Source organism: Panthera uncia, chromosome C2, assembly GCF_023721935.1.
Source record: "Panthera uncia isolate 11264 chromosome C2, Puncia_PCG_1.0, whole genome shotgun sequence".
Classification (NCBI taxonomy): domain Eukaryota; kingdom Metazoa; phylum Chordata; class Mammalia; order Carnivora; family Felidae; genus Panthera; species Panthera uncia.
In genome coordinates this window covers 41,501,623-41,528,465 of record NC_064810.1, presented here as the reverse complement: position 1 = coordinate 41,528,465, position 26,843 = coordinate 41,501,623, and the positions used below count along the sequence as shown (strand labels likewise).

Here is a 26,843-nt window from a genome sequence, read left to right as displayed (position 1 = left end):
GGATTGAACATGTAGAAGATATTAAGATTTATGTTCTCTTTTACCCCAGATGTGGATGAATGCTCTGAGAACATGTGTGCTCAACTTTGTGTCAATTACCCTGGAGGTTACTCTTGTTATTGTGATGGGAAAAAAGGATTCAAACTTGCCCAAGATCACAAGAGTTGTGAGGTAACATTTTGCAACGTTAAACTTCCCGTCTCTTTTCTAAAATGAGAGAACTGGGTACTTATTTCCATGTAGCTGAGGTAAGTCGGGGAAATACAGATATTCTATAATAATTGCTAGAGATCTAGCAGGCTCAGAGTCACAGCCTATTTACTAATTTTGGTCATGTAAGCCATAAATATTGGGGATAATTAGTGACTAGGTTTGAAAAAGGCTGCAAGGTCATAGTTCAGAGAGCACTCATCTGTATAGCCTATACGTTTACAAAATCCAATGTGTATGTTTATTTAAAAAATTAAGACAAGCTGAGGTTCATACTTCTCTTTGTGAGGAAAAAAATCTTATGTAGAAACTTAGCGGAAACATTTTCCTACATATACTTTATCCCACTCTTGACGAGTCTGATCACATTTTGTCATGTTGGTACTTGCAAGAGGGCTCATAAAATCTCAGGTGGAAATAACTGTCAGGATAGGATTCAGTGAGGTTTAAGTACATCAAAATTCAGAGAGGTTGATTTTGTTAATCTGTATGTCTCAAACTTGCTTTTAGTTACTTGGATTTAATTCATTATTGATCCAGGAATTGAATGTTGGGGGTAGCTTTTCCTTCACTGAAATAAATAGGTCAACATCTGAAGCTTTTCTCCCCCTAACTAAGGATCATGTGTTAGTGATTCTTGGTCCAACTCCGGCATTTCTTTTCATAAGTGAAGGTAAAATGTTATATGATCATGAAGCAGACAGTAAGAAAAAAAAAACAAAAAGCAAAAAAACAAAAAACCCCACCTCAATAATGATTTAATCATGTATATACACAAACCTCTGTATCTGTTACCAAGATAAAACTGTCTATGTCCAAGAATGAAACATTCAATATATGCTACCTCCTTGGTAAAGACAGGGAAGGTGAGATTATACTATATCTATGTAGTAACTTTGATTTTATTGAATGGAATTCCATGCCGCTGAATGTCTACTTTGTAATTTAACCTTTTATTATTTTAGTATTCATAGTAGTTACACATCACCATCTTCCTTAGAATAGGTTTGTTAAAGTTCTAAGAGGAGATGAGATGTTGTTTCCGTGCCGTGTGCACAGTTCCCCCAGAACATCCCTGTATGTATGCCTGAAAACTTATCCCTAAAAATCTTTCCATTCTATTATTTTTTTTATTTTTTGCATGTTTATTTATTTTTGAGAGACCGAGAGAGACAGAGCATGAGGGGGAGAGGAGCAGAGAGAGAGGGTGACACAGAATCTGAAGCAGGCTCCAGGCTCTGAGCTGTCAGGAAGGGGGCTGATGCAGGGGTCCAACTCACAAGCTGTGAGATCGTGACCTGAGCTGAAGTTGGACGCTTAACCAATTGAGCCACCCAGGCACCCCAAAATCTTTCCATTTTAATGTTTGGTGTTACTCTTAGGAAAAAAATACTTGATATTAAATTTAATGACTCTGAATCACTTTTTTGTAAATTCCTTGGAGACTAACACAATCTATTTGCTTGTATTTATCCTATCTAGGTTTTCTAGGCATTCTCTTTGATGCTGTCAGGCTGAGTCCAAGAACCTGGGTTGAGGTGGGGCGGGGTGTCCCCACGGGATGATCCAAGAGGTCCCTTGGCTTTGCAAAGTGTAGAAATCAAATGCAAACTGGAGAAAGTGAAAGCAGAGTTTATTGAATAGCATGAATAACAGAGTATAGCAGACAGAGTGTCTGGGGGACACAGAAAGGAAAAGAGAATGAGTCTCTTCGTTGTTTAGGGTTAGGGGTTTATATTGGAAAGGGTCCAGGATACATGTTCCTTCAGGAATCTAGGTAGGGTCCAATCAAAGGCAAGTGGTGGTGGATAATAGTTGTTATTTTATAATCATAGAAGGTAGGGGGTGTTGATGCCAGCATCAGCTGGGGTTTATTCGAGGCTAATGTCCTGCAACATGTTTGGGATCTGGTTCTTCTTAGATGTTATCAGGTGTTTGGGGGCCCTAGGACAAAACTCAGAAAATGATCAACTTTCTTGTTTCCCCCCTGGAGTGGAAATATGGCTTCTTTGGTTTCTATATAGACTCAAAGTGAAATAGAGAACATGAGTAAATAGGGCCTGGCAAGAAGACAGCAGAAATGGAGCCTTTCTAAAATGGATTTCCTTCAACTTCCCTACTTCAGCTTCACTGTCTAGATAGTATATTTTTGCTCAGAAAATTTTTTCTTAATAAATGAATGAGTGTATGAGATGCTACTTATTGGTATATTAATTCTTCCATGATTTCTGACTCCAGTTTTTTTTTTTTTCTTCCGATGTAATTCTTTGAAAGCATCAGAACTGCAGTTAGTTAAGGGGATACATGTTGTTACTGGAAGGAAAAGGTTGTGTTTTGGGCTGAGATTTGCAAAGGAAATATTAAGGACAAAAATATAAAGCCACACACATTGAACAAGACTTTAAAACATGTGTTCTGGGAGGTTTTACTTATGGACTATATAAGGAAGTAAAAGCTGTTGCTTTATTACCAAGGGTGTTCTTTATTTAATGTATCCCAAAGAATACATTTGACAAGATCACTAGGAACCAGAGAAAGAATGTATAACCTGACACAAACAGCAAGCAATAATCTATGCATTTTTTTATGTGCTTTGTTTCCTTTTCTCCAGGCTGTTCCAGTGTGCCTTCCCTTGAACCTTGACAAAAATTATGAATTACTTTACTTAGCAGAGCAGTTCATAGGGGTGGTTTTATATTTAAAATTTCGTTTGCCGGAAATCACCAGGTGAGGTACTAATGTCAGTGATGATCTCTAGAGGTAAGCAGGTAAGGACAGAAGAAAAGTGACCAAAAAGGTTTGAAATGTATGAAATTGCACTCCCAATTAGATAATTTAGATATATTATCAATCAGATAATTTAGGGAACCCTAACATTAATTCACCCCTTCACACATGTAATTTTCATGCTAAAATCATTTGGGTCATTCTAGGCTGACCTTCCCCAATGATCATTGTACCTTAATCCATCCTTCTTCCATTTCTAGTGAATACAGATTTACTAAGAAGTTGGGAAAGTAAATTTAATATATTTGTCAAATTTTCATTCTTCTTTATACATGTTATAAAAGCTAAGTAAAAAGAAAATGCTGGAAGTATTGCTTTCAGAATATAGCTGTATTCATAATTACTAAGGAAAATTCATAAGATTGTGTAAGTGGTATTTTAAAGAAACACATCACATGATTTTAGTTGATTGAGTAGCTTATCTGCTATTCCTGTAGTTAGGTTGTGTCTAGGGAAAGAATAGTTGTTGATGATTTAGAGTCATGATTCTCCTTTAATTATCAAATTTTCTAAGAGTCATATATGATTGAAACTAGAAAAAAGGAAATTAGAATTTTGTTGTAATAATAGAAAGGGAATGTATTTAAGACTGATTACAGAATCCATATTTTAAAATATTTTAATTAGATAAGCATGCATATGTACAATTTAATTCATTAGATACATGAATGATTATTCATTAAATAATTCACCTAAATTCATAGAAATTGTATCCTTAAGGAACATTATTCTAAAATTCACTAATGCAATTGTGCTCCTTCAACACTCTTTTATCTACCAAGACTTGGTTTTCCCCTTTAATATCTCAGAGCAAATAATGTCATCTAGTGACATAGACTGGAGACAACATTTCCTTGCTAAGATAATAATGAGAATGAGAGAGAAAAAGGTTAATTATTGCATACCTTTAGTCACTATCAGGAGGATTCATTTCTGACAATTCACAATAGCTTGGGCTGTAACACGGAATAACATAAGCCAAATTATTATTTTTTCCAGTATTTATTTGTCCTTTATTTATATAGTTTAAACTTTTTTATTGAAGTTTAATATATATGTGTGTATAGAAATAAACACGTATCTTAAATATACAACTTGATGAACTGTTTATAAACTGCCACCTGGTAACCAACACAAAGAATAACTAGTGCTTTGTTGTGGCTTTTTTCCTTTTTTTTTTTTTTTTTTTTTTTTTTGCAAATTCCTTCAGCTCAGTCTCCAATGATCAAATACTTATCCCACCCTAAAGTTAACAAATTCACTCTTCTTTTTCATTCTACAAAACTTCAGAGAAAGAATGAATTGTTCCCCGGGGTATGCTGATGTATTCCAGACAGAAAGAATGTAGAACACAACTCTTTGTGTTACTGGTGTAGCATGATTTTGCAAAGAGAAGGAAATTATCTCCCTAAGAGGATCAACTTCTGGAAGATCCTGAGCATACGCAGATTTGGGTTTTGACAAGATAATACCTGCTTCACATCAGCAAAATGTGATGATTATGAAAGAGAATAGAGGTCCTTATCCTAAGCAAAAGTAAATAAACAAAATAATCTTAGTTCAGTAAATCCCTACTACATTGTTATCTGTCCAACATACTTCCCTCCACATAACCTCTTTAAAATATTTCTTTGGAATTCTAAAGATTAAAACATTTATTTCATCAGCCTTTCTTTGTTCTATTTGAAGTTAAGTCTGTTCCCCATTGCATATAGTGCCTCTATGGGGATTCTTTCTTGCCTTTCTTGCAAATTATCTGAAGTCCTGACTTTTTTTTTTAACTTAAATCACCTTTATTTTAATTTAATTCAAGTGACTAACAGTTATACAACTATTTTTTTCTATTCCCTGTTTGTCTTTTTTCAATCATTTTGATTTGATGGTTTCTTGGAAATGTTAATGCTAATTTTCATTACAGTGTCATAGGGCACTAATCAATACATGTTATTTTTTCTTAAAATTTATTTATTTATTTTGAGAGAGAGAGAGGGAGAGGGAAAGCATGGGAGGGGCAAGGAAAGAGGGGGAGAGAAAGAATCCCAATCAGGCTCTGCACTGTCAGCGTGGAGCCCGATATGGGGCTCAAACTCACAAAATGTGAGATTATGACCTGAACCAAAATCAAGAGTCGGACGCTTAATTGACTGAGCTGCCCAGGGGCCCGGATACATGTTAGTTTTTAACCCAGCATTTCTAAGATATTTCCTCCCCTGTAATAGCTACATATATACTCAGTGTCTTAATAGCAACAGACATTACCCAAACTCAGGTACCCCCAAACATATGACTAGACTATATCTTTTCAGGTCTCCTTCCATGTGCTCTAGTGTAGTGATTTATACAATTAAAGCTTTGGAGAACGTTTTTAAATCAAGCTAACAGATCTATCTTAGAGTTTTTTACTTTACTTTTCTTACCACACACAAAGACTTAATTATGTTTGCAGTCATCCAGATGCTGTTTTGTATATCTCTGTGAGTGATTCCTTCCTGACATATATGAAGTCACAGGGAAAACAGGCCTTTTGATGTATAAACCAATCATGAGATGGTAACATCTTTTACTAATCAAGGATACAGCCAAAAAAAAAAAGGAATCTTAACATCAGATTATATAGTGTATAAAAAGCTCCAGGAGAGATACAATATATCTAATATTTTGTACATATGTATGAATTCCAGCATTTACAAGAGTACCTTCAAAACAAATGCCAAAAAAAGATGAAAAAGTACCAAAGCATCTGTTCACTGGAGAAAAAGTCTCCAAGAATACGAAAGAAAATATAATACCTTGATTTTGAGCATACACAGAGCCAGAGATAACACATGAACAGTCTAATCGTGCTCTACTTTTTTACTAATTCCAGGAAAGAAAGAAATACTTGACTCTTTCAACATATTACTGTTTCTAGTATAAGAGAAAAAGAATAATGCATTAAGCATTCCCTATTTCTCTATTAAGGCTCTCTCTTTGCCCATTATATAGATTTTCAGCTGAATTTGATTTCCGGACCTATGATTCAGAAGGTGTTATCCTGTACGCAGAATCTCTTGACCACTCATGTTGGTTCCTGATTGCTCTTCGTGATGGAAAGATTGAAATTCAGTTTAAGAATGAATATGCAACCAAAATCACAACTGGAGGCAAAGTTATTAATAATGGTTTATGGAATACGGTATGTTTTATAGATTTTAGAAAGAATATCTCTACTTTAACACAGTTTAACATCATTAATAATTTATTTCTATGGTGATACCAAATCAAAATGGAGTTGGATTTATTTGATGTTATATGAAGTATACTACATACGCTGTAAATCCTTGAAATAGTCTGAGAAATGATAATGTCACAGAATATATTTAGGATTTTTGTAACATTGTTTTCAGTTATTTGCTTAAACTACTCTATAACTTTTTACCTTTTTTAATGACTTATTGATGTCTCTCCTATAGGTTATTAGCGGGCATAACAGTTTATGCAAAGATACTACTGATCAAGGACAAAAATACTGAATAGCCACCAATATTTTTTAAATGAAAGAGAAATGCAATAGTAACATAGAAATACACATCGAAAGACTAGTACATATAGTAATTAATTCAATTTCAAATATTAGCATATAGATAAGGAACCAATTTGTATAGAGAGTATATACCAGCCAGTACCAATTACAGTGCTCTTTTAGATAATCACTAAAAGTGAGCCTAAAATGGAAGTTTTCGTGAAGGGAATACTTTCATCTATAATGGGGAGAACTCTTTTCTGCAAGAGTCATTGCTGTTTTCAGCAGGTTCTAACTGAGAAATCAGCTTCACCTTAGAACGTGGTACCCAAAAGAGACACTTTATATGCCTGTGGGATCTGGCAAGAGGTCTATATTGAAAAGACATGTGACATCATCACTACATTATTTCATTTCTTTATTTACCCACTCGTGCACTCAAATATTAACTAAGCCTTTAGTGAGCACTTCTAAAATGTTAAGTGCCTGGGGCTCCTGGGTGGCTCAGTCGGTTAAGCATCTGACTCTTGATTTTGGTTCAGGTCATTGATCTCACGGTTTGTGAGTTCCACCCTGCATCCGGCCCTGTGCTGTTGGTGCGGAGTCGGCTTGGGATTCTCTCTCTCTCCCTCCCTGGCCCTCCGCCACTCATGTTCACATGTGCCGTCTGTCTCTTTCTCTCTCAAAATAAATCAACTTAAAACAAAGAATTGATGAAAATGCTAAGTTCCTGAGTTCAAGGCACTAGAGCTATGGCAAGAGATTTTCCTTGCTCTTGAGCTTACTTGGCACCTCACAATTTAACAGGTGATGCCTTATGAACTAATACAATATAATGTGAAATCATTACAGTACAGGTAGCAAATAAGGTACAGTTGCGCACAGATATGGTTTACCAAAAATGGGGCTATCTGTCCTTTGATAGCCATAGATTTGGGGCTCTGGACTCTTAAATACACTTTTTTTAAGTTTATTTATTTTATTTTGAGGGAGACAGGGACAGCGGGTAGTCAGGGAGGGGTAGAGAGAGAGTAAGAGAGAATCCCAAGCAGGCTCTACACTGTCAGTGGAGAGCCTGATGTGGGGCTCAAACCCAACAACCGTGAGATCACGACTTGAGCCAAAACAAAGAGTTGGATGCTTAACCAACTGAGCCGCCCAGGTGCCCCGGGGCTCTTGACTCTTGACCAAACAGTGTCTGCGCATGATCAGATGCAACTGTCAGAGAAATCACTAAAATTTTCTGGCTTCTCCAAATGCTCTCATTAGCGTAGCTTTGCCGCTACATCTTTCCTACTGCATCTATACGTAGAATACTTGGCTCATACAGCTATTCCTCCACTGTCCTAGAGAATACATTTTTAAGTTTTTTAAAAAAAATTTTTAATGTTTATTTTTGCGAGAGAGACAGAGCGCACGCGCGCACACACACAAGTGGGGGAGGGGCAGAGACAGAGAGGGAGACACAGAATCCAAAGCAGGCTCCAGACCCTGAGCTGTCAGTAAAGCCTGACGTGGGGCTCGAATTCACAAACCGTGAGATCATGACCTGAGCCAAAGTTGGACGCTCAACCGACTGAGGCACCCAGGCGTCCCATTTTTTTAAGTTTATTTATTTATTTTGAGATGGCAAGCTTGAGCAGGGGAGGGGCACAGAAAGAGGAAGACAGAAAGGCAAGCATACCCCGCACAGTCAGTGCAGAGCTCGAAGTGGGGGCTTGAACTCATGGACCATGAGATCATGACTTGAGCCAAAGTCGGACACTTAACCGACTGAGCCACCCAGGCACTCCTGAAGAATACATTTTATTGCCTCGTGTCCCCACATCTCCTATCTAAAAATCACTAAAATTACTTTTTCAGCAAAAGAGAGCAAACAGAATTTTTCTGATCAATTGATACAAATTGAAAATGTCAGCTGTTTGGAGGAGAATTTAGATACATTTTAGGTAATATAGAATATATATAAAGAAGGTAAATATTTACCTACAAGGCTAACATCTTGAGTTGCAGATAGTGTTTACTAATGAACTATCCATGAATGATATGTTAGAGGCAGGATTCTGGATTGGATAGAAGGCAGCTAGCTATTCAGTTCCATACATTTTGTCTTCTATATTTACGATTCTTATTAAAAATAAACTATTATTTAATGATATGCCCATATTTTAAATAAAACAAAATTTCCCTTTGTAAATTGAATACAACTTGACATTCAAAATTTAAGAATAATAAGGAAATCAGAGAAAAACTTTAATCTGGTAATAAATTTGATGCTGGCTAGTTTTTAAAAATTCTTAATTTGATATTTTAGGAATTTATGAATTTTCTCCCCCACCATTTAAATAAGATTTCTTTTCTCCCTATCTTTCATTTAAAAAATATTACTTCATGGTATTTTTACCATTTTACAGTTTTGTTGGTTTGTTAATAACTTGTACAGTTTCAGGCAAATTTATGCAGACACGGAAATTATCTCAAATAAATAGATATCTCAAATAAATAGATTAAATTGCTTTAATTGACAAAGTTAAGTTATATTAATCATTAAGCATTAATACTTAAGTTACATTAAGCAAACTGGAGTGTTCACTTAGTACCATTTGCTTCACTAATTTTAAATAATTTTAAAATTTCAAATAAAATACTTTAAACTTTTTTTTAATGTTTATTCATAGTTGAGAGACAGAGACAGAGGTGGGGGCAGAGAGAGAAGGAGACGCAGAATCTGAAGCAGGTTCCAGGCTCCGAGCTGTCAGCACAGAGCCTGATGCGGGGCTCGAACTCACGAACAGTGAGATCATAACCTGAGCCGAAGTCAGATGTTTAACCAACTGAGCCACCCAGGTGCCCCTCAAATAAAATACTTTGAAAATAAGAATTTAAAATGTAGAGCTTAGGATTGTTGTAATTGAGATAAATGGAATGTGGGTAATTGTTAATTAAAATGGTTATAAACCATAGAAATAAATAAGGCTATAAGTCATTACATCTCATATTTAGGTATAATTCCAATATTGGTGGGAAATTTGTACTTTGTACCATATTTTTATTCATTCAAAAAGGTATTTATTGAGTGCTTTATGTGCTGTTCCTTCTTCTAGGTAGTGAGGCTACAATAGTGATTAAAACAAAATCACCACTCTTGTGGAGCTTGCACTCTAGTGGTGAGATGTTAACCACGAATGCATGAACAAAATAGCTACGTCAGATAGTGGTTAGTGCTCAGAGGAAAAGGAAAAGCAAGGCCAGGCAAGAGTCATGATGGTGAGTGTGCATGTGGAATCAGGAAAGCCATCTCCGATGAAATCACATCTGACCGGAGACTTGAGGGCACAAATCATGAGCAATATATGGGGCAAGATGATTCTGTGCCATATGAACAGCAAGTACAGACCATCAGGCAAGCGGATGTGATTGTTGTATTTGAGGAACAACGCAAAGCTCAGCATAGATGCAGTGGAGTAAGGGAGGGAGGGAGGAATAGAAAATGAGGTTAGAAATGTGGTCTGGAATAACACCAGGTAGGGCCATGGGGACTCTATTGAGAAATTAGATTTTATGCTAAGTAGAAAGACCTAAGATGATTTTGAGAAGTGACATGATTTAATTTGCATGTATGTTAAAAGATAATCAATTCTAGGGGCACCTGGGTGGCTCAGTTGATTGGGTTTCGACTCTTGATTTCAGCTGAGATCATGATCTTATGGTCTGTGGAATCGAGCACCATGTCGGGGCTCCACATGCACTGACAGTGTGGAGCCTGCTTGGGATTCTCTGTCTCTCACTCTGTCTCTGCCCCTCTCCCTCTCCCCCCCCCCCAAAAATAAGCAAACACTAAAAAAAAGAAGATAATCCTAATCAGGACATGATGACTTTGTGGAAACTAGATAGTAGAGAGACAGGAATGAGACAGGATATGGGCTTATGAGACCACTGGACCACTGTAGTAACTCAGTGGAGAGAAGATGGCATCTCTGACTAGAGCGTTGATGGTAGGTGGTGAGAAGTGATCAGATTCTGGATATACTTTTGAGCTTCAGCCTTCAATTTAAGGTAGATAAAAAGTTTTGAATATTCAACATAAAGAGGGGTTTAACAGCCATGAGATTGATTATTGTTTATCTGTGGTTCTAAACTGTCTCATCGAGTGCCCATATATTCATAATGCTCCTTTCCTGTCCTATAATGAAATGCATCAATAATGTAAGCTACTTTTGCATATCCCTAGTAGAAACCAATATAATACCCTAATTACCATACAAAGAAATAAAGGGAAGTAATTTATAAGAAAATAATACATATTTCAGTATATAAGGGCTCAAGTGCAAGCACAGTATTTGTCAAAGCTTGCTCCTATATGTAGAATAATGTGAAAGCTGCAAATGAAGACTCATGCTAGAATATTGTATTGGCAATTCAAATACTGTAAAGGCATAGATACCATCAGTAAAGGTGATCTTCCAAAATAGTAAGAAACTCCTGGTAAAGATCCACGCAAAACAAACATCAATTTATCCTTGGTTTGCAAGACTGTTGATATTCTTGAAAAATTCAGTGCATGCTGAAATGGTACAAAAAATGTTTTGTGTTCATATATGCCAAACTCAGATAAGCATGAGTACACTCTGCATGAATATCCTGCAGGGATATTCAGAAGGTTTGCAGGATATTGGGCATTTTATTATTTTGCATGACGATCCTCCCTATTACAGGTATCCAGCATCTTGCAATGTCAGCATGCATCCTACTCATTGCAACAGCTAAGTACCCTCCCCACCCCCAAATTTTCCAAATGCCCTAGAGTGGGAGAGTAGAGCCCCCATTTAAAAGTATTTGCATGACTAAGGGGAAAAAGGTCTGAGAACTGAGCTCTGGGGCTTATTGTAGAGGTTGAAAAGAAAAGGAGGAGCCCCCAAAAGAGACAGAGATGGAGTGGTAAGACTTCCAGAAGCAAGCTAGACTGAGGTTCTAGAGGCTAACTTAAATTTCTCCAGAACGGGAGAGTGTGATGCTAAGTGAAATAAGCCATACAGAGAAAGACAGATACCATATGGTTTCAGTCTTATGTGGATCCTGAGAAACTTAACAGAAACCCATGGGGGAGGGGAAGGAAAAAAAAAAGAGGTTAGAGTGGAAGAGAGCCAAAGCATAAGAGACTCTTAAAAACTGAGAACAAACTGAGGGTTGATGGGGGGTGGGAGGTAGGGGAGGGTGGGTGATGGGTATTGAGGAGGGCACCTTTTGGGATAAGCACTGGGTGTTGTATGGAAACCAATTTGACAATAAACTTCATATATTGAAAAAAAAAATTTCTCCAGAAGGGAATAGTCATTTGAGTAAAATGATACTGATTGGCTGCATTGAAGACAGAGCATTGACCAACTTTAAATCTGTAAATGTCACCAAAGTTATTTTACATTAGAGCATAATTTTTCTCTTCCTATAGTGGTGCTTTAACATGCCTACCTTTTCACTTCCATTACTGATGAGTAAAAGAAGAGTTTTCATTTTGAGTGCTAGTGTTTTGCTTGAGGAGATTGGTTCTTCAAGTCGTCTTTTTGGGAGGATTTTTTATTGTTGTTTGCCATCACTTTCAATCTTTTTTAAAAAACCAAACCACTTTCAAAATTGGAAAAACCCAATTTAATTTTATGTATTGTGTTTCCTTATGACCTCAATTACTTTTGAATTTTGAAATAAAATATAATTTGCATGTAATGAACGGAACACTAGAGATACTGATTTCTCATAATTTATATTAAAAATTTATTTCCCTTATTGATTCCATACGTATACTTCCAGACAATTGCAAAATAAGAACACTTAAAAGTTTCCTAAGATTTTGTATAATTACACATTAGGGTTGAAAGATGTATTATAATTGAATGTTTAAATTTAAAAGAATAATATTGATTTTTTTACCTTAAAATATTCATTTACTTTTCAGACAAGAATTATCACTTTAAAACACATTTTTACCACCTTTATAGTAATTAGACATTTCAAATGGGTTTATGACAAATTAATTATTACATTAAAATGATTATTTTGAAAAATTATTTACTGGAATAATACCAGGATTTTTTCAATCTTAGTGTTTCAAATGACATGCAGTGATGTTTGGTTGTTTGATAATTTCTGTATTTTTAATTGTAGGTCTCTGTGGAAGAATTAGAATACAGTATTAGTGTAAAAATAGCTAAAGAAGCCGTAATGAATATAAATAAACCCAGAAGCCTTTTTAAGCCTGCAAATGGATTTCTAGAAACTAAAGTTTATTTTGCAGGATTACCTCGGAAAGGGGAGAATGTACTCATTAAACCGGTAATGATCCAAGCTTCTATCATTTATCATGGATGAATTCCTCTTGTCTGTAATAGATTTGAAGATGTGTTTTTCTTATAGTCAAAGAAGTTATTTTGTTGAACACACCAACTGTGACAACTTGAATTGAACAAGGAAAAATCACATAGTGATCCTTGAAATTGTATTAAGGAAATAAGAAAATGAATGTCGTGTTTTTGAGCCCATATAAATCCCCAGTGTTACCCATGGAGAAGTAGGCCTTTTCAATTCTCAAGCATCAATTCAGTGTCAACATAACTGTCCATATTCAGCTATTGCAGATACAAATACATTTATTTGAGTCCAAAAATACAATATTTTATGGAAGCCAGTCAAAGAATTTTCTTAGGTCTATTTTAGGACTTAAAATTTGGGAGATAGAATAGCGTGTAGGATAGAACTTCTAAAAATCTTAAAAAAAAAATCTTTGCTGGGAGTACAACTTCAGCCTGTCATAAATTGAAGTTATAAATAAAAGATGATTTTCTGCATGTGATGTTTGTCTAATAACCATGGAATAGGTTTTATGAAGGAGACTAATCACTGTCCTTGAAGAGCTTTAAAAATTTCATTTGAAGTCACGGGCCTGCCAATTATACTTGCTGATCTACCTTAAATATTTACTATTTTATATCCATCTTTTACTCATGGCAATTCAGTTACCATAACTTTTGAAAGATTTCTGCAATATGATATAAAACCTGAATTGGTTCACCCATGTCAGAGTCAATATATCTGTTCCTTTGAAATTGAGAAATCAAGACATTTTAAAAGTAAAATAAATTATTCAAAAACTATTGGTAAAATGGCTACTGTGTGTCTCGAGTCTGGATGCTTTTTTGACTGAAGAAAGCAAACACTTTTGTTCCCGAAGACAGTCAGGGTCTGATGGCAAGACAAACCTATATTATAAATGCAACTAAAGAAAGCAGCTTGCAGCCCAGGGCCACAGCTAGTAGCATACACAGAACTTGAGAGCAGAAAAACCATCTCTGGCTGGGAAAGGCCAGTAGGACTTGAGGTGTTAAAAATCATTAGGATCCCAGTGGGGCTCTGTGATGGCATAAACTGAGAAAGACTGTCCATCTGAAGGGTACCTTAAAAAATTAGATAAAATTCGAAACATTTAAAATATTTAAAATGTCGTCAAAGAAAGGGTTTTCCCTCTAAATGAAAACTGCATCTATATTCAGTTAAACCACTCTGAGTCTGACTTGTTTAAGTTGCACTCCTTGACCTATATTTCAATTGGTTAGATTAACCCTCGTCTAGATGGATGTATACGAGGCTGGAATTTGATGAATCAAGGAGCTTCGGGAGTAAAGGAAATTATTCAAGAAAAACAAAATAAGCATTGTCTTGTCACTGTGGAGAAGGGTTCCTACTATCCTGGTTCTGGAGTTGCCCTATTTAGCATAGATTATAGTAAGTGATTTCTCATTTTACTTCTCTTTTCTCATTAATGACTAAATTTATTCATTGACAAACTTCAGTAATTCCTTCAGTAAACATTATGGAGTACTTACTATGTGCCAGGAATGGTGTTAGGCTAATTCTTATTGTTATATATTTTTTAAACTAACTTTTTGAAGTATATTAGGGGGAAAAAGTAGTTGAATATGCTTATGTTATTATTTAAAGATTATTGGCACATAACCCGATCAATTTCAAGTAAATTCGATTAACCTATTTTAAGGTTCACCCATTTCTCGGTTGTATTGAGTCTATTGATTAATGCATCAAAAGGATTTGTCTTCATTTCTGGCATTTTCATGTAATTGTTTCTTAAAATGTCCACCCCTCTGTTGAAATTGCCCATCTGTACACATTTTCTACCTGAGCCTTCAACTTATTATTCATAATTATTTTCAATTCCCTGTCTGATAGGTCCAATATCTGAGTCATAGCTAAGACTGGTCATGTTGACTGCTTTGTCTCTTGACGATGTGTTGTTTTTCTTTGTTTCCTTCTGAATTGGATAATTTTTGGTTTAAAGATGAGCAACTTATGTAGAATAGTAGAGACAGATAAATAATTATTTTGTCTGGAAATGAGCATATTTCTGCTTTTGCTAGGCCCTTAATAAGGTGGTTGAATCAGTCTCATCAAGAGTTGAGCTGCTTAAGCTTTCTTGTTTCCACGAGTATTCTTCAAATTCCTTTATTGTTACCTAGTGATTATGGTAGGGAATGGTTTCTAGAGGATTTTTCTTAATAGCTGATCCATCGTTAGTTTTAGGTATTCTGTTTAGGGTATGCCTCAAGAAAGTGTCTCTCCATGGTCTTGCTTCACCCCAGAAGAATGCTCTCGTTACTTGACATTTGCTAGCAAGGCAATGGGGTCTGGAGAGCATTCTCTAATGTTCTGGTACAGATTCAATTTTTGGCAGATGTTGTATCCTTTGACTTTTCTTTTCCCCCCTCCCAACCACCAGCGGGGGAGATATCTAATGGTCAAGACTCAAGATGTTTTTCTGCTTCTTTTCCATGGTAGGTGCTCTTTGGTTGTTTGTTTTGTTTTTTTCCAGTTTCCTTTCCCTAACCTGAAGATGTAATGGGTCTTTGCATGTGTCCTAATGATGACAAAGTTTGTTGCCTTTCTCCCAAAGCTGTAAGGCTTTTGTTGCCTAAAGAAGACAGAGAAGGATCTGGGTGGGACTTTGTATACTCCCTTCAGGTTACTGCTCCTCTCTTCTAGGCCTGCACCAGGAGGGAAGCTTTCTCTAATTTCTTTCTCTGCCCCATTTTTCTCTTGAGTACCCATTTAAGGTCTATGAAGAAGAGCCTATAAATGGGTGTGGATTCCTCATGTGCCTGAAGTTCCCAGGGTTTCTGTATTCTCATATGAGCCCCATTTGGAATTATCAGTTTGTTAATATTTTTATTTAAATTCTTCTCATCAAATTGTATAGCATCTGGTGTCTGCTCTGAGTAAGAGAGGAAACTCTTCCTGTCTTTCCATGGAAGCACTTATCTTTCTTCAGATTTCTACTTTGTTAGTTGCTCTGCAACCACAGCTCCCTGACAGTTCAAGAAAAATTGTGTTTAAGTATATAATTGGTCTTTTGTTGTTGTGGTTGTAAGGGCAGGAGCAGTGCTATTTCCAGTTTTGTCTACAGTCTTAAGCAGAACAGGAGCTCTTGCCAGACTGATCCAGGTTTTTGTGTGTACAAATAATATATCTGTAATATCCTAGGACATACATCTTTGTACTTTTATATGATTAATTCTGTAGGAGAGAAGCTTAGATTCTGTCCGTCAAAGATTATGCAAATGTATAGTTCCTGTTGCTCAGTTAGATGCTTTTCCAAAAATGTTTTATGAATTTACACTCCTACCAACAGAATAAGAGAGTTTGTGCTTGAGATTTGTTTCCAATCTGAGAGTTGAAAAATTACAACCTGTAGTTTTATGTATGGTTATCCCAGTTTCTACTGAAGTTGAATATCTCTCCAGATGCTAATTAGCTATTTTTATATCTTAACTATCTTATTAGGTTCTTTGTCTTTTTCTGTTTAGGAGTCCGTTATTTGAGTGACTAAATTTTGTGTCATAAATTTAATGTTATTCTGATATCTCTGCTTTGAGAAAAAATTATATGTATATATATATATATATATATATATTTTTTTTTAATGTTTATTTTCGAGAGAGAGAGCAGGGGAGGGGCAGAGAGAGAGGGAGACACAGAATCCGAAGCAGGCTCAAGGCTCTGAAGCTGTCAGCGCAGAGCCTGACGCAGGGCTCAAACCCACAAGCTGTGAGATCATGACCTGAGCTGAAGTCGGATGCTTAACTGACTGGACCACCCAGGCGCCCCCCAAAAAAATTATATGTGAAATGTGTTTATTTGCAGTCTACGAAGTATTACTACAGTTTTAAGGATGAATCTTACGTTGGTACTTTCTGTATTCCTAACATAAGTTAATGCAATGTCTTCAACATTAGTTCTGTATATGATTTTTAAAAAATGTTTCAACTAAAGTTGATGACTGAATGCAGGAAAAAACTAGGCCCAAAATAATTTGCTTGAAGGAAAAACTCCCTGAAGAGAAAATGAGGGGCGGCTGGGTGGCTCAGTCGGTTAAGCCTCCTACTTCCGCTCAGGTCATGATCTCACGGTTTATGAGTTCAAGCCCTGCATCGGGCTCTGTACTGACAGCTCAGAGCCTGGAGCCTGCTTCAGATTCTGTGTTTCCCCCTCTATGCCTCTACCCTACTTGTGCTCTGTCTCTGTCTGTCAAAAATAAATAAACATTAAAAAAAAAGAAAATGAAAATAGTTATATTGTGTCTGAAAAAAATCACTTTCATAAGTAATTAGCTATTTCATGGATAACTTGAAAGTGATCAACTTTTTAAAAAATTTTATATCCAAATTAGTTAGCATATAGTGCAATAAAGTTTCAGGAGTAGATTCCAGTGATTCATCCCCTCCACATAATACCCAGTGCTCATCCCACCAAGTGTCTTCCTTAATGTCCCTTGTCCATTTAGCCCATCCCCTACCCCAAACCCCTCCAGCAACACTCAGTTTGTTCTCTATATTTAAGAGCATCTTATGGTTTGCCCCCATCCCTGTTTTTATATTTTTTTATACTTCCCTTCTCTTATGTTCATCTGTTTCATATCTTAAATTCCACATGAGTGAAGTCAAATGATGTATTTCTCTGACTAATTTTACTTAGCATAATATACTCTAATTCTATCCACGTTGTTGCAAATGGCAAGATTTCATTCTCTTGATTGCCAAGTAATATTCCATTGTGTGTGTGTATATGTGTATATATATATATGTGTGTGTGTGTGTGTGTGTGTGTGTATACATGCACACACACACACACACACACACACACACACACTACCTCTTCTTTACCCATTCATCAGTTGATGGACATTTGGGCTCTTTCCATACTTTGGCTATTATCAATAGCACTGCTATAAACATTGGGGTGCATGTTTCCCTTCAAAACAGCACACATGTATCCTTTGGATAAATACCTAGTAGTGCAATTGCTGGGTCGTAAGGTAGTTCTATTTTTAATTTTTTGAGGAACCTCCATGCTGCTTTCCAGAGTGGTTGCACCAGTTTGCATTCATACCAGTAGTGGGATTTCTCTGCATCCTCACCAACATCTGTCATTGCCTGAGTTGTTCATTTTAGTCATTCTGACTGGTATGAGGTCATATCTCATTGTGGTTTTGATTTGTATTTCCCTGATGATAAGTGATGTTGAGGATCTTTTCATGTGTCTGTTAGCCATCTGGATGTCTTCTTTGGAAGAGTGTCTATTTGTGTCTTTTGCCCATTTCTTCACTGGATTATTTGTTTTTTGGGTGTTGAGTTTGATATGTTCTTTATAGATTTTGGATAGTAACCCTTTATCTGATATGTCATTTGCAAATATCTTCTCCCATTCTGTTGGTTGCCTTTTAGTTTTGTTGATTGTTTCCTTCACTGCGCAGAAGCTTTATATCTTGAAGAGGTCCCAATAGTTCGTTTTTGCTTTTGTTTCCCTTGCCTCCAGAGACGTGTTGAGTAAGAAGTTGCTGTGGCTGATGTCAAAGAGGTTTTTGACTGCTTTCTCCTCTAGGATTTTGATGGCTTCCTGTCTTACGTTTAAGTGTTTCATCCATTTTGAGTTTATTTTTGTGAATGATGTAAGAAAGTGACCAGGTTCAATCTTCTGCATGTTGCTGTCCAGTTTTCTCAACACCATTTGCTGAAGAGACTGTCTTTATTTCATTGGATATTCTTTCCTACTTTTTCAAAGATTAATTAGTCATACATTTGTGGATCCATTTCTGGGTTCTCTATTCTTTTCTATTGATTTAAGTGTTTGGTTTTGTGCCAGTACCATACTGCCCAAAAGTGACCAACTTTTAAATTAATATTTAAAGTTACATTATAATTTCTGTACATTTGCATGTTTATTTTAGTTTTAGTTTGTTAATATCTTATTGTAAATATACTTATTTCAAAATGATTATATTTTATATATATGTATATATTTTTTTTTTCTCTTGAGTGGAAATTAAGGATTAGGAGGAAAAAATGTAATAGCATTAGATGTGGCTAAGTGGAAGATCATCTTGTCAGGGGGTCATTATTTTCTCCATTGACATTTACCTTTTCAAAATCTACAAGCGGTATTTGGGCTATTGCTATATATTACTTCTTATTAAATAAGGAAGACTTCATTCAAATTGTGGATTAATATTTTTAGGAATTACACTATTTTGGAAACATATCAATTCAACACATATTTGTTGAGTGACTGCTGTGGAGAACAACATGGTGTTAGAGACATGTAGAGCCTGTACTCTAGTGGGATAGACAATTAACCTAGTAATGAATAAAAAGGATGTTAACTAACTATTATGACAAGAGAATCACAGGAGAAGAGTTCCTGTTAGAATTTCAGAGTCCAGAATTGATTTCAGAGTATTTCTCTACTATCAAATATCTAACTCCCCTATTTGTATAAATCCTTATTTTTCCTTCCCCCTGCTTTGAACTGACCCGCCCCCCCCCCCCACTTTAAGGATGAGGAATGGTGGGGTGGTGGGGCTATACCTGAGTGTTCCCTGAGAAATGTTATAATAAATTCAGTGAACTTCCTTCTAAATGTGTGCTTTCAAATATGACCACCTTGAGATTTGACCAGTGGTGATTATACAGGTGGAAGGAATATCTGTAAAAGAGCAAACAGGGAAAATTCATAATAATCTGAAATACCACATCTAGAATTTTATTCTAGAAAGACCAGAAGAATGGGGCTTTATTTATTTGTTTTTTGCCTGCATTTTAAAAAAAAATGGCTTTTGTTTTTCTGTGGGTTTTTTTTTTTTTTTTTTTTTTTTTTTTTTGCCTAAGTTATATAGATCATTGAGAAAGGAGAACTAAAATCTTTAGTATTACACGAAAATGGCTTTGAGTATGAATAGGATTGTAATAATTCCTTCTGGTGTACTTTAGGAGTACACTGATCCTACTTCTGTTTTATTGTTTAAACAGATAATATATCCAACGCTGAGGGCTGGCAAGTAAACGTGTCCTTGAATATTCGTCCATCCGCGGGCACTGGTGTTATGTTCGCCTTGGTTTCTGGTTACACCGTGCCCTTTGCCTTGTCTTTGGTAGACTCCGCCTCTGAAAAGCTTCAGGTAACTTTACTAAACCTTTGTGATTCTTGTTTTTCTGTTTTGTTTTGTTATCTGTAAAGTGGATATATTAGCAGTATTTACCTCAAAGTGCTATTTTGAAGATTAAATGAGATAACATATGCAAAGTATTTGGCACACAGTCTCTAGTACATCAGTAAAGACTCCATAAATGTCCATTATTATTACTTTCTTACTGGCTTATTTCCAAGGTCTGATCTAAGAAGTAGGAGAAATTGAAAAGCCTGTTACTGCATCTACAGCCAAGATTAGGTAGACTCACACACAGGCTACCTCGAGGTTTCCCAGAGTTCATAGAGATCCACCTTTATTTAGAGTTCTGGAAGTTATCATGGGAGTCTGTGCTAACAACATAAAAGTGAGTCTGATTAAAATTCACTCGCAGATATTCTGTGCCTAATTATAATGTTTTGTGCTCTCTGGCACTCTTAATCTTTTCTCCCATGAGTAAATTAGAAAGAACTAGAGAAAAGTAAAACCAGTCCACCTGGCTTCTTGCTGGCAACTCTGATTTCAAATTAGGAGGAAGAACAGGAAAAAACCTCTTGGATAAAAGCAAACAGGACCGTTATCAGAAGATCTGTATTATTCAGCCTTCTGTTAGAGGCTAATAGCTCTGACCATGTGTCATCGACAGTGGATTCCAACAAGTTATAACAAGAAGCTTGTGTTTATGCCCAGGTTGGTTTGGATGTTCTCTGTAGCTTTTGGAAAGAGACGTGTAATTGAATCATGTCTGTAATAATACAAAGATGTGCTGTTTGCAGACTAATGATGATTGCAGAGAGTTGCTGGTGGTTAAGCATAAGCAACCTAAGAGATCCTGCCAAGTTTTTATCTCCAGTCTACCACCAGGAGCTTACTACGTTTTAGATTTCAACTTGATTTCAACTTTTTGTTTGCCTTTTTTGTTTTTAATGAAATGGAAATCCTATCTTCAGCACTACATCCATGCAGTAGAGGACATTAAGGCATGCCATGTCTTTGATGTTTATTTGGTCTTTTCCGTGTTTGAATCCATGGCTGCTGCTGCTGCTTCTCCCCCCACTGCCCTCCTCCTGCTCCCCCTCCTTCTCCTCCTTCTCCTTCTTCATTTCCATGTCAGACTGCCTTCTCAAGATCTGTGTGCAGCGTTTCATAACATTATTTCACATACTATTGATCATTCTGGAACAGTTTGTCAGCTGGCCATTTTAAGACTCATATTAGTGAGTTCAAGGATATAGACATGTATAACGGTAACAGATTTCCTGTATTTGTGAAGTAGAGACTTAACATAGGTATATTGGATTCTTGAGTAAATATTTCAGACTATCTTTCTACCGTCTCATAACATCCATGTTCCTAGTCCCCATTTTATTTTCTGTCTTTTTACATTTCCTCTACATACACATATGTTATATGCATAGATCACTGTCAACAAGTTGAGTGATTTTGTGTATCAGCACTTTGAAAAGTTAACAAAATGAAAACATTCTGTGTTTTGAATATCATCTGGTGAATACTCTAACTTAGTTCTGGTGAACCCTGGCTTTTCCCTCTCAGGAGTTCTTCGCTCACTTTGTCCCAAGTCTTAACAGGATTGCTTGTGTGGCACACAAAACCCTTTCAGTCTCGCTGGCATGTGCTTACTAAAGCACTTTACATTTTCCAAGTCTTTTCCCCAACAAAGGGTTATTCAGCTCCTTCCTCTTTCACATGTAAGTGTTGAAGTTAGGAAGGCTCACAAACAGAAAAATATTGCTTAAGACATGAGTTTAGGCAAACAACTCTCTTGGCTTACTGAATTTTTAGAAGCCACTATACATCTTAGCTGACCCTGAAATTCGTAAAGCTAATGTATATTTTAAAGTTATGATTATTATAACAAAATTTTTAAATTTAAATTGGGAGGCTCTATCATACTTATTTTTTCCTCATTGTAAGTCGGTTTTTGAACTTAAAAACCCCAAAGTCACTCTTAAGTGGCATTACCATTAATACTTGCTTATATTTTGTCTTTGCTCTGTTTTTCAGGATATCCTGGTATCTATCGAAAATACGGTAGTATCTCGGGTAGAGGCCATAAGTCTGTGTTCCAATGAACAATTCCATCTGGAAGTAAGGGTCAACAGAACCAGTCTGGAACTGTTGACTCCACTTAAAAAAGATATCATCTACTCCGAAGACCTTCAAAGTCAACTTGCCATTTTGGACATAGCAATGAAAGAAAGAGTGTCCACTTACCTGGGTGGCCTTCCAGGTATCTTCTTACTTTTTTTTTTTCCAAAGTTATCTTTAAAACATCTTTCAAAGTATGTTTTTAATCAAATTGATACTATTTTAAAATTTTCATTTTAATAAAAGGGCATTAGAAGGGAAGACAAAATTCCGGTATCCGTTAGTCTTTTCCTGGGGATTTATTTATATTGACATTTTATTGGTACGTCTTGTTTATTAATTGTTTTTAATAGTGAACTAAAACTAACCAAGTTTTGCTGCATTTGACTATCCTAGTCAGAACATATTTATTATTGGGGCGCCTGGGTGGCTCAGTTGGTTGAGCGTCCAACTTCAGCTCAGGTCATGACCTCGCGGTCCGTGAGTTCAAGCCCTGCGTCAGGCTCTGTGCTGACAGCTCGGAGCCTGAGCCTGCTTCGGATTCTGTGTCCCCCTCTCTCTCTGCCCCTCCCTCACTCATCCTCTGTCTCTCTCTGTCTCAGAAATAAACATTAAAAAAATTAAAAAAAACATATTTATTATTTCAGTTCATCCTCAAATAGTCTTGTGAGTTTAACATTTATTCTTTAATTCATCCATCATTTGTTTACCTTATATTTATTAAGAACCTACATCCCAGGTACCAGAGACATAGTAATAAAAAAAAAGATATGATCCCTGTTTCTAAACCTTTTACAATCTAGTGGTAGAGGCAGTCATTAAATAACCAGTTAGGAAAATATGAGGATAGTTAAAATAGTGATAACTCATACAAAGGAATAGTAGGTATTGCTCTTACAGCCTGAAAATGGGGACTTGGTCTGGTTGTGGGGGCCAGGAATGAGCTCTCTACAGAAAAGGCTAAGATGTAAATATGATAAATTGAAGGATTAAACTTAGCCAAGTAATGGGGTAGGAATTGGAATTAATATGCAAGTGAAATGGTCTATATGTGGACAGAATGGGGGATTGACACGCTTGAGGAATATATAGAAGATGGGTCTGGTGAGAGCATATTGAGCAAGGGGATGGTAGTACAAGATGAGGCTGTGAACTGGGTGAGGATTTGTAGACCTGGTCTGGGGTCCTGAGTCTTCTTGTAAGAGCCATGGGAGTCTTTAAAAATTTGTAGGCAAGGAAATGGTATATCAATATACCATGCATGATGGATGGAGATGGACAGGTGGAAGGCAAAAGTGGATGAGATGAGCTGGGGGCTAATGAAGTGGTAACAAACAGAAGCAACAAGCATACCGTCATCAGTCAGTGCCTAGTGAACAGTCTGGGCATGTTCAGACTGCTTCAAATGGATCCACTTGTTTAATTTTAATTTTAAATAGACCTGTGAGGTAGGTGCTATTATTAAGCCCATATTACAGATGAGAAAGCTGCCGGACTAGGATGATGGCAGTGAAGATGGCACAGTGTTTAGATTGGAGATGTATGTGAAAAACAAAATTAATAGGATTTCGGGCACCTGGGTTTCTCAGTTGGTTGAGCAACTCTTGATTTCAGCTCAGGTCATGATCTCACTGTTCGTGAGATCAAGTCCTGCATCAGGCTCTGTGTCGACAGTGCGGAGCCTGCTTGGGATTCTCTCTCTCCCTCTCTCTCTACCCCCCCCCCATGCTTCCCCCCTCAAAACAAATAAATAAACATTAAAAATTTTAATAAGGTAGAAAGGCAGGTGTAGGGATCCCCTTCTTAGGTATCTGGCATGTCCAGTTTCATGGGTGGAGATTCCATTTACCGTGAGATGGGGAAAACTGGAGGAAGAGCACATTCATCTTTAACTTAATATTGAAAAATATGAAGTTGGCATCGATCTTTCATTTTAAATGGCAAAAATAATTGAGGGAGAGAGTTTTTGAGGAATATTTTCTGATACCATTTTCAGGTTATTCTTTCTCCTAGGAAAATTCTGAGTTTGATGTCTGGACTTCTAGTAATCTTCATTATATTACTTTAACTGCTCAGGGCCTTCATTTTTGTATATGGAAATTTTATCTGGGTTTTTGAGGAATAGAAGTAAAGATTCTATGAAAGTGACAGATTATGGGGCACCTGGGTGGCTCAGTCGGTTAAGCGTCTGACTTCAGCTCAGGTCATGATCTCACAGCTTGTGAGTTCCAGCCCCACATCAGGCTCTTTGCTGACGGCTCGGAGCCTGGAGCCTGCTTCGGTTTCTGTGTCTCCCTCTCTCTCTCTGCCCTTCCCCTGCTCACAGTCTGTCTCTCTCTCTCTCTCTCTCTCTCTCTCAAAAAATAAATAAACATTAAAAAAATAAACATAAAAAAATTTTTTTAAAGTGATAGATTAGACAGATAGAAAATCTAGCATTGTTAATTATTACAAAGTTACTTAAGTTACTGTGAATAATTATTAGGAAGTATAATTATTGTTCAAATAAATGAATTCTATATCAAAATCTACCTCCTTATTTACAAATTAGTTGAATGCAATTTTTGTAAATCAGACAATGAAAGAGTTCAAAAGAGGTAAAACTGCCAAATTTTAGTGGTTCCAGGACTTTTTCACCAACACTTTAGATTGACTTCAGGTAAGATGTGTTTAGAAAAAGAGTGAGGAAAATTGAGGAGAACTGTGACAATTGAGATATTAGGAGTAGAAAAAATGGGATAGGTAAATTGCCAGTTAACATGCAAAATAGGCATATTGAATTGAATGTTATGAGTTAAAAATCAGGGAAAATTGACGATTCTAAGGGTTTTTATAATAGTGGCATAATCTTTGATGCTCTGCCAGACTTGAAAGGGGTTCATAAAAAATGCTGTGAGCCCCTAGAAAAGTATGGACTTTATTCACTGTATTGGCAAACTAGAGGTAGAAAATTTGAACTGAATATTTTTTGCATAAGGCACTAAGGAAGAAGAATAAAGGCTGAAAAATGTGGATTGGGAACTAAATTGATGGAGAGAAGATGCCAAGAAAGAAGCAAGTATAGAGATGGATGTTGTTAAGATGAATCATAGCTCTTAGGAATTCAAGCGTGTAACTCAAGTATTAAGTCTGATGAAGAAAGTGAAAGTGTAGAAAGGCCCAAAGACCCTAAACTAGTCACTGAAGCATTATTAAAATTATTTTTTAGAACACCAGACAGCACATAAAAGTGAATTCCCTATCATGAGTTGCCATTTTATGCTCAGCAAGAAGCTATTTTTTGGGAAAATACAGAAATCTGCTTTTATTCTAGCAATAATAAAAGAGATATATTTATCATGACATTTTAAAAAGATTCCCAAGTAGCCATAGCTTGGATTTGAAAAAATGATTTAAAAATGCTTATAAACTATTGTTCAAATTTAAAGAGAAAATAATAAGCGCGCCCGGGCGGTTCAGTCAGTTAAGTGTCCGACTCTTGATTTCGGCTCAGGTCATGATCCCAGCGTCATGGGATCGAGCCCCACATCTGGCTCCACACTGAGCATGGAGCCTGCTTGAGATTCTCTCTCTGTCTCTCTCTGTCTCTCTCTTTCTCTCTCTCTCTGTCTCTCTCTGACCCTCTCTCCTGCTCTCATGCTCTCTCTCTCAAAAAAAAATTTTAAAAAGAGAAAATAATACAGTAGAACATCGCAAGTAAGAATATGCTCTTTTTGACTCTTTTTCGAGTGTGTTTACTTATCTTAGGTTTTGATGAGACTGATTGTGTTTATGAAATCACAGGAACTCATGACATGCTGAATCCAGTGCCAGGCACAATACTTTATATACATGAGTCACTTAATATAAATTTATTGGATAGAATAACATTACTAACATTTGCCTTATGATTAGAATTAGGTTGGAAATGGGAAGTCTGAATAGTTCCTCTAGTTGTAAGCAAATAAGATGCCAAAAGTCTTGGGCTAATATTTTAATGTTCTGTTTTTACAGATATTCCGTTCAGCGCCACGCCAGTGAATGCTTTTTATAATGGCTGTATGGAAATGAGCATTAATGGTGTTCAGTTGGATCTGGATGAAGCCATTTCTAAGCATAATGATATTAGAGCTCACTCATGTCCATCAGTTTTGAAAAAAACAAAGAATTCTTAGGGCATCTTTCCTGTGCTGATGATATTTTTTTCCTGTGTGTAATTATACTTACGTTTCAATAATAGCTGAAGGGTTTTTACCTGCAGTGTGCAGGCCTTGATTATTTTATGGTACTTCGACTTTCCTGGAATTTCAAAAAAGGTTGTTTTTCAAGAGAACAAGACCCTTTTGTGATACAAACCACATTAAAAAATTCTTACCTCTATTGCTGCCTAGAAATTAAATAATGAAATACACAAACATTTCTAATTTGAATTTTTTTGCTACAAATGACATCTCTTCATGTTTATGTTTGCAAAAGTAAAATTTAATTTTATCGCCATGAGTTGGTGCTTAAATATCTGTGTTTTTTTGGAAGGCAGGGAAGTAAACTCAAACAAAAGTGCATGTACTAAATACTTGTGATCATAGCAGATACTATTTTATTTATTTTCGTTATTTCCTAATGAAGGCAGAAGGAGAGACAGTGGCCTCAGTATGAATTGAGTGGAAGGCTTTAAAGCTTTATTCCCAGCAGCTCCTCAGGCGGACCAGTTTTGGCTTCATTTTTCTTTCTCTT

The 26,843-nt window shown here is 36.3% G+C and overlaps 1 protein-coding gene across 1 annotated transcript in view; it reads left to right on the top strand.

Moving 5' to 3' along the window:
• PROS1 (protein S) overlaps positions 1–26,554 on the top strand; it is a 69,032-nt gene extending 42,478 nt beyond the window's left edge. The window contains exons 8-15 of the mRNA XM_049628032.1: positions 50–171; positions 2,822–2,937; positions 5,983–6,172; positions 12,659–12,826; positions 14,104–14,272; positions 19,864–20,012; positions 22,047–22,272; positions 26,124–26,554. Of these exons, the coding sequence (XP_049483989.1) occupies positions 50–171; positions 2,822–2,937; positions 5,983–6,172; positions 12,659–12,826; positions 14,104–14,272; positions 19,864–20,012; positions 22,047–22,272; positions 26,124–26,284 (1,301 nt within the window). The 3' untranslated portion in view covers positions 26,285–26,554. The remainder of the gene's footprint in view (positions 1–49; positions 172–2,821; positions 2,938–5,982; positions 6,173–12,658; positions 12,827–14,103; positions 14,273–19,863; positions 20,013–22,046; positions 22,273–26,123) is intronic.
• The last annotated feature ends 289 nt before the right edge of the window (positions 26,555–26,843 follow it).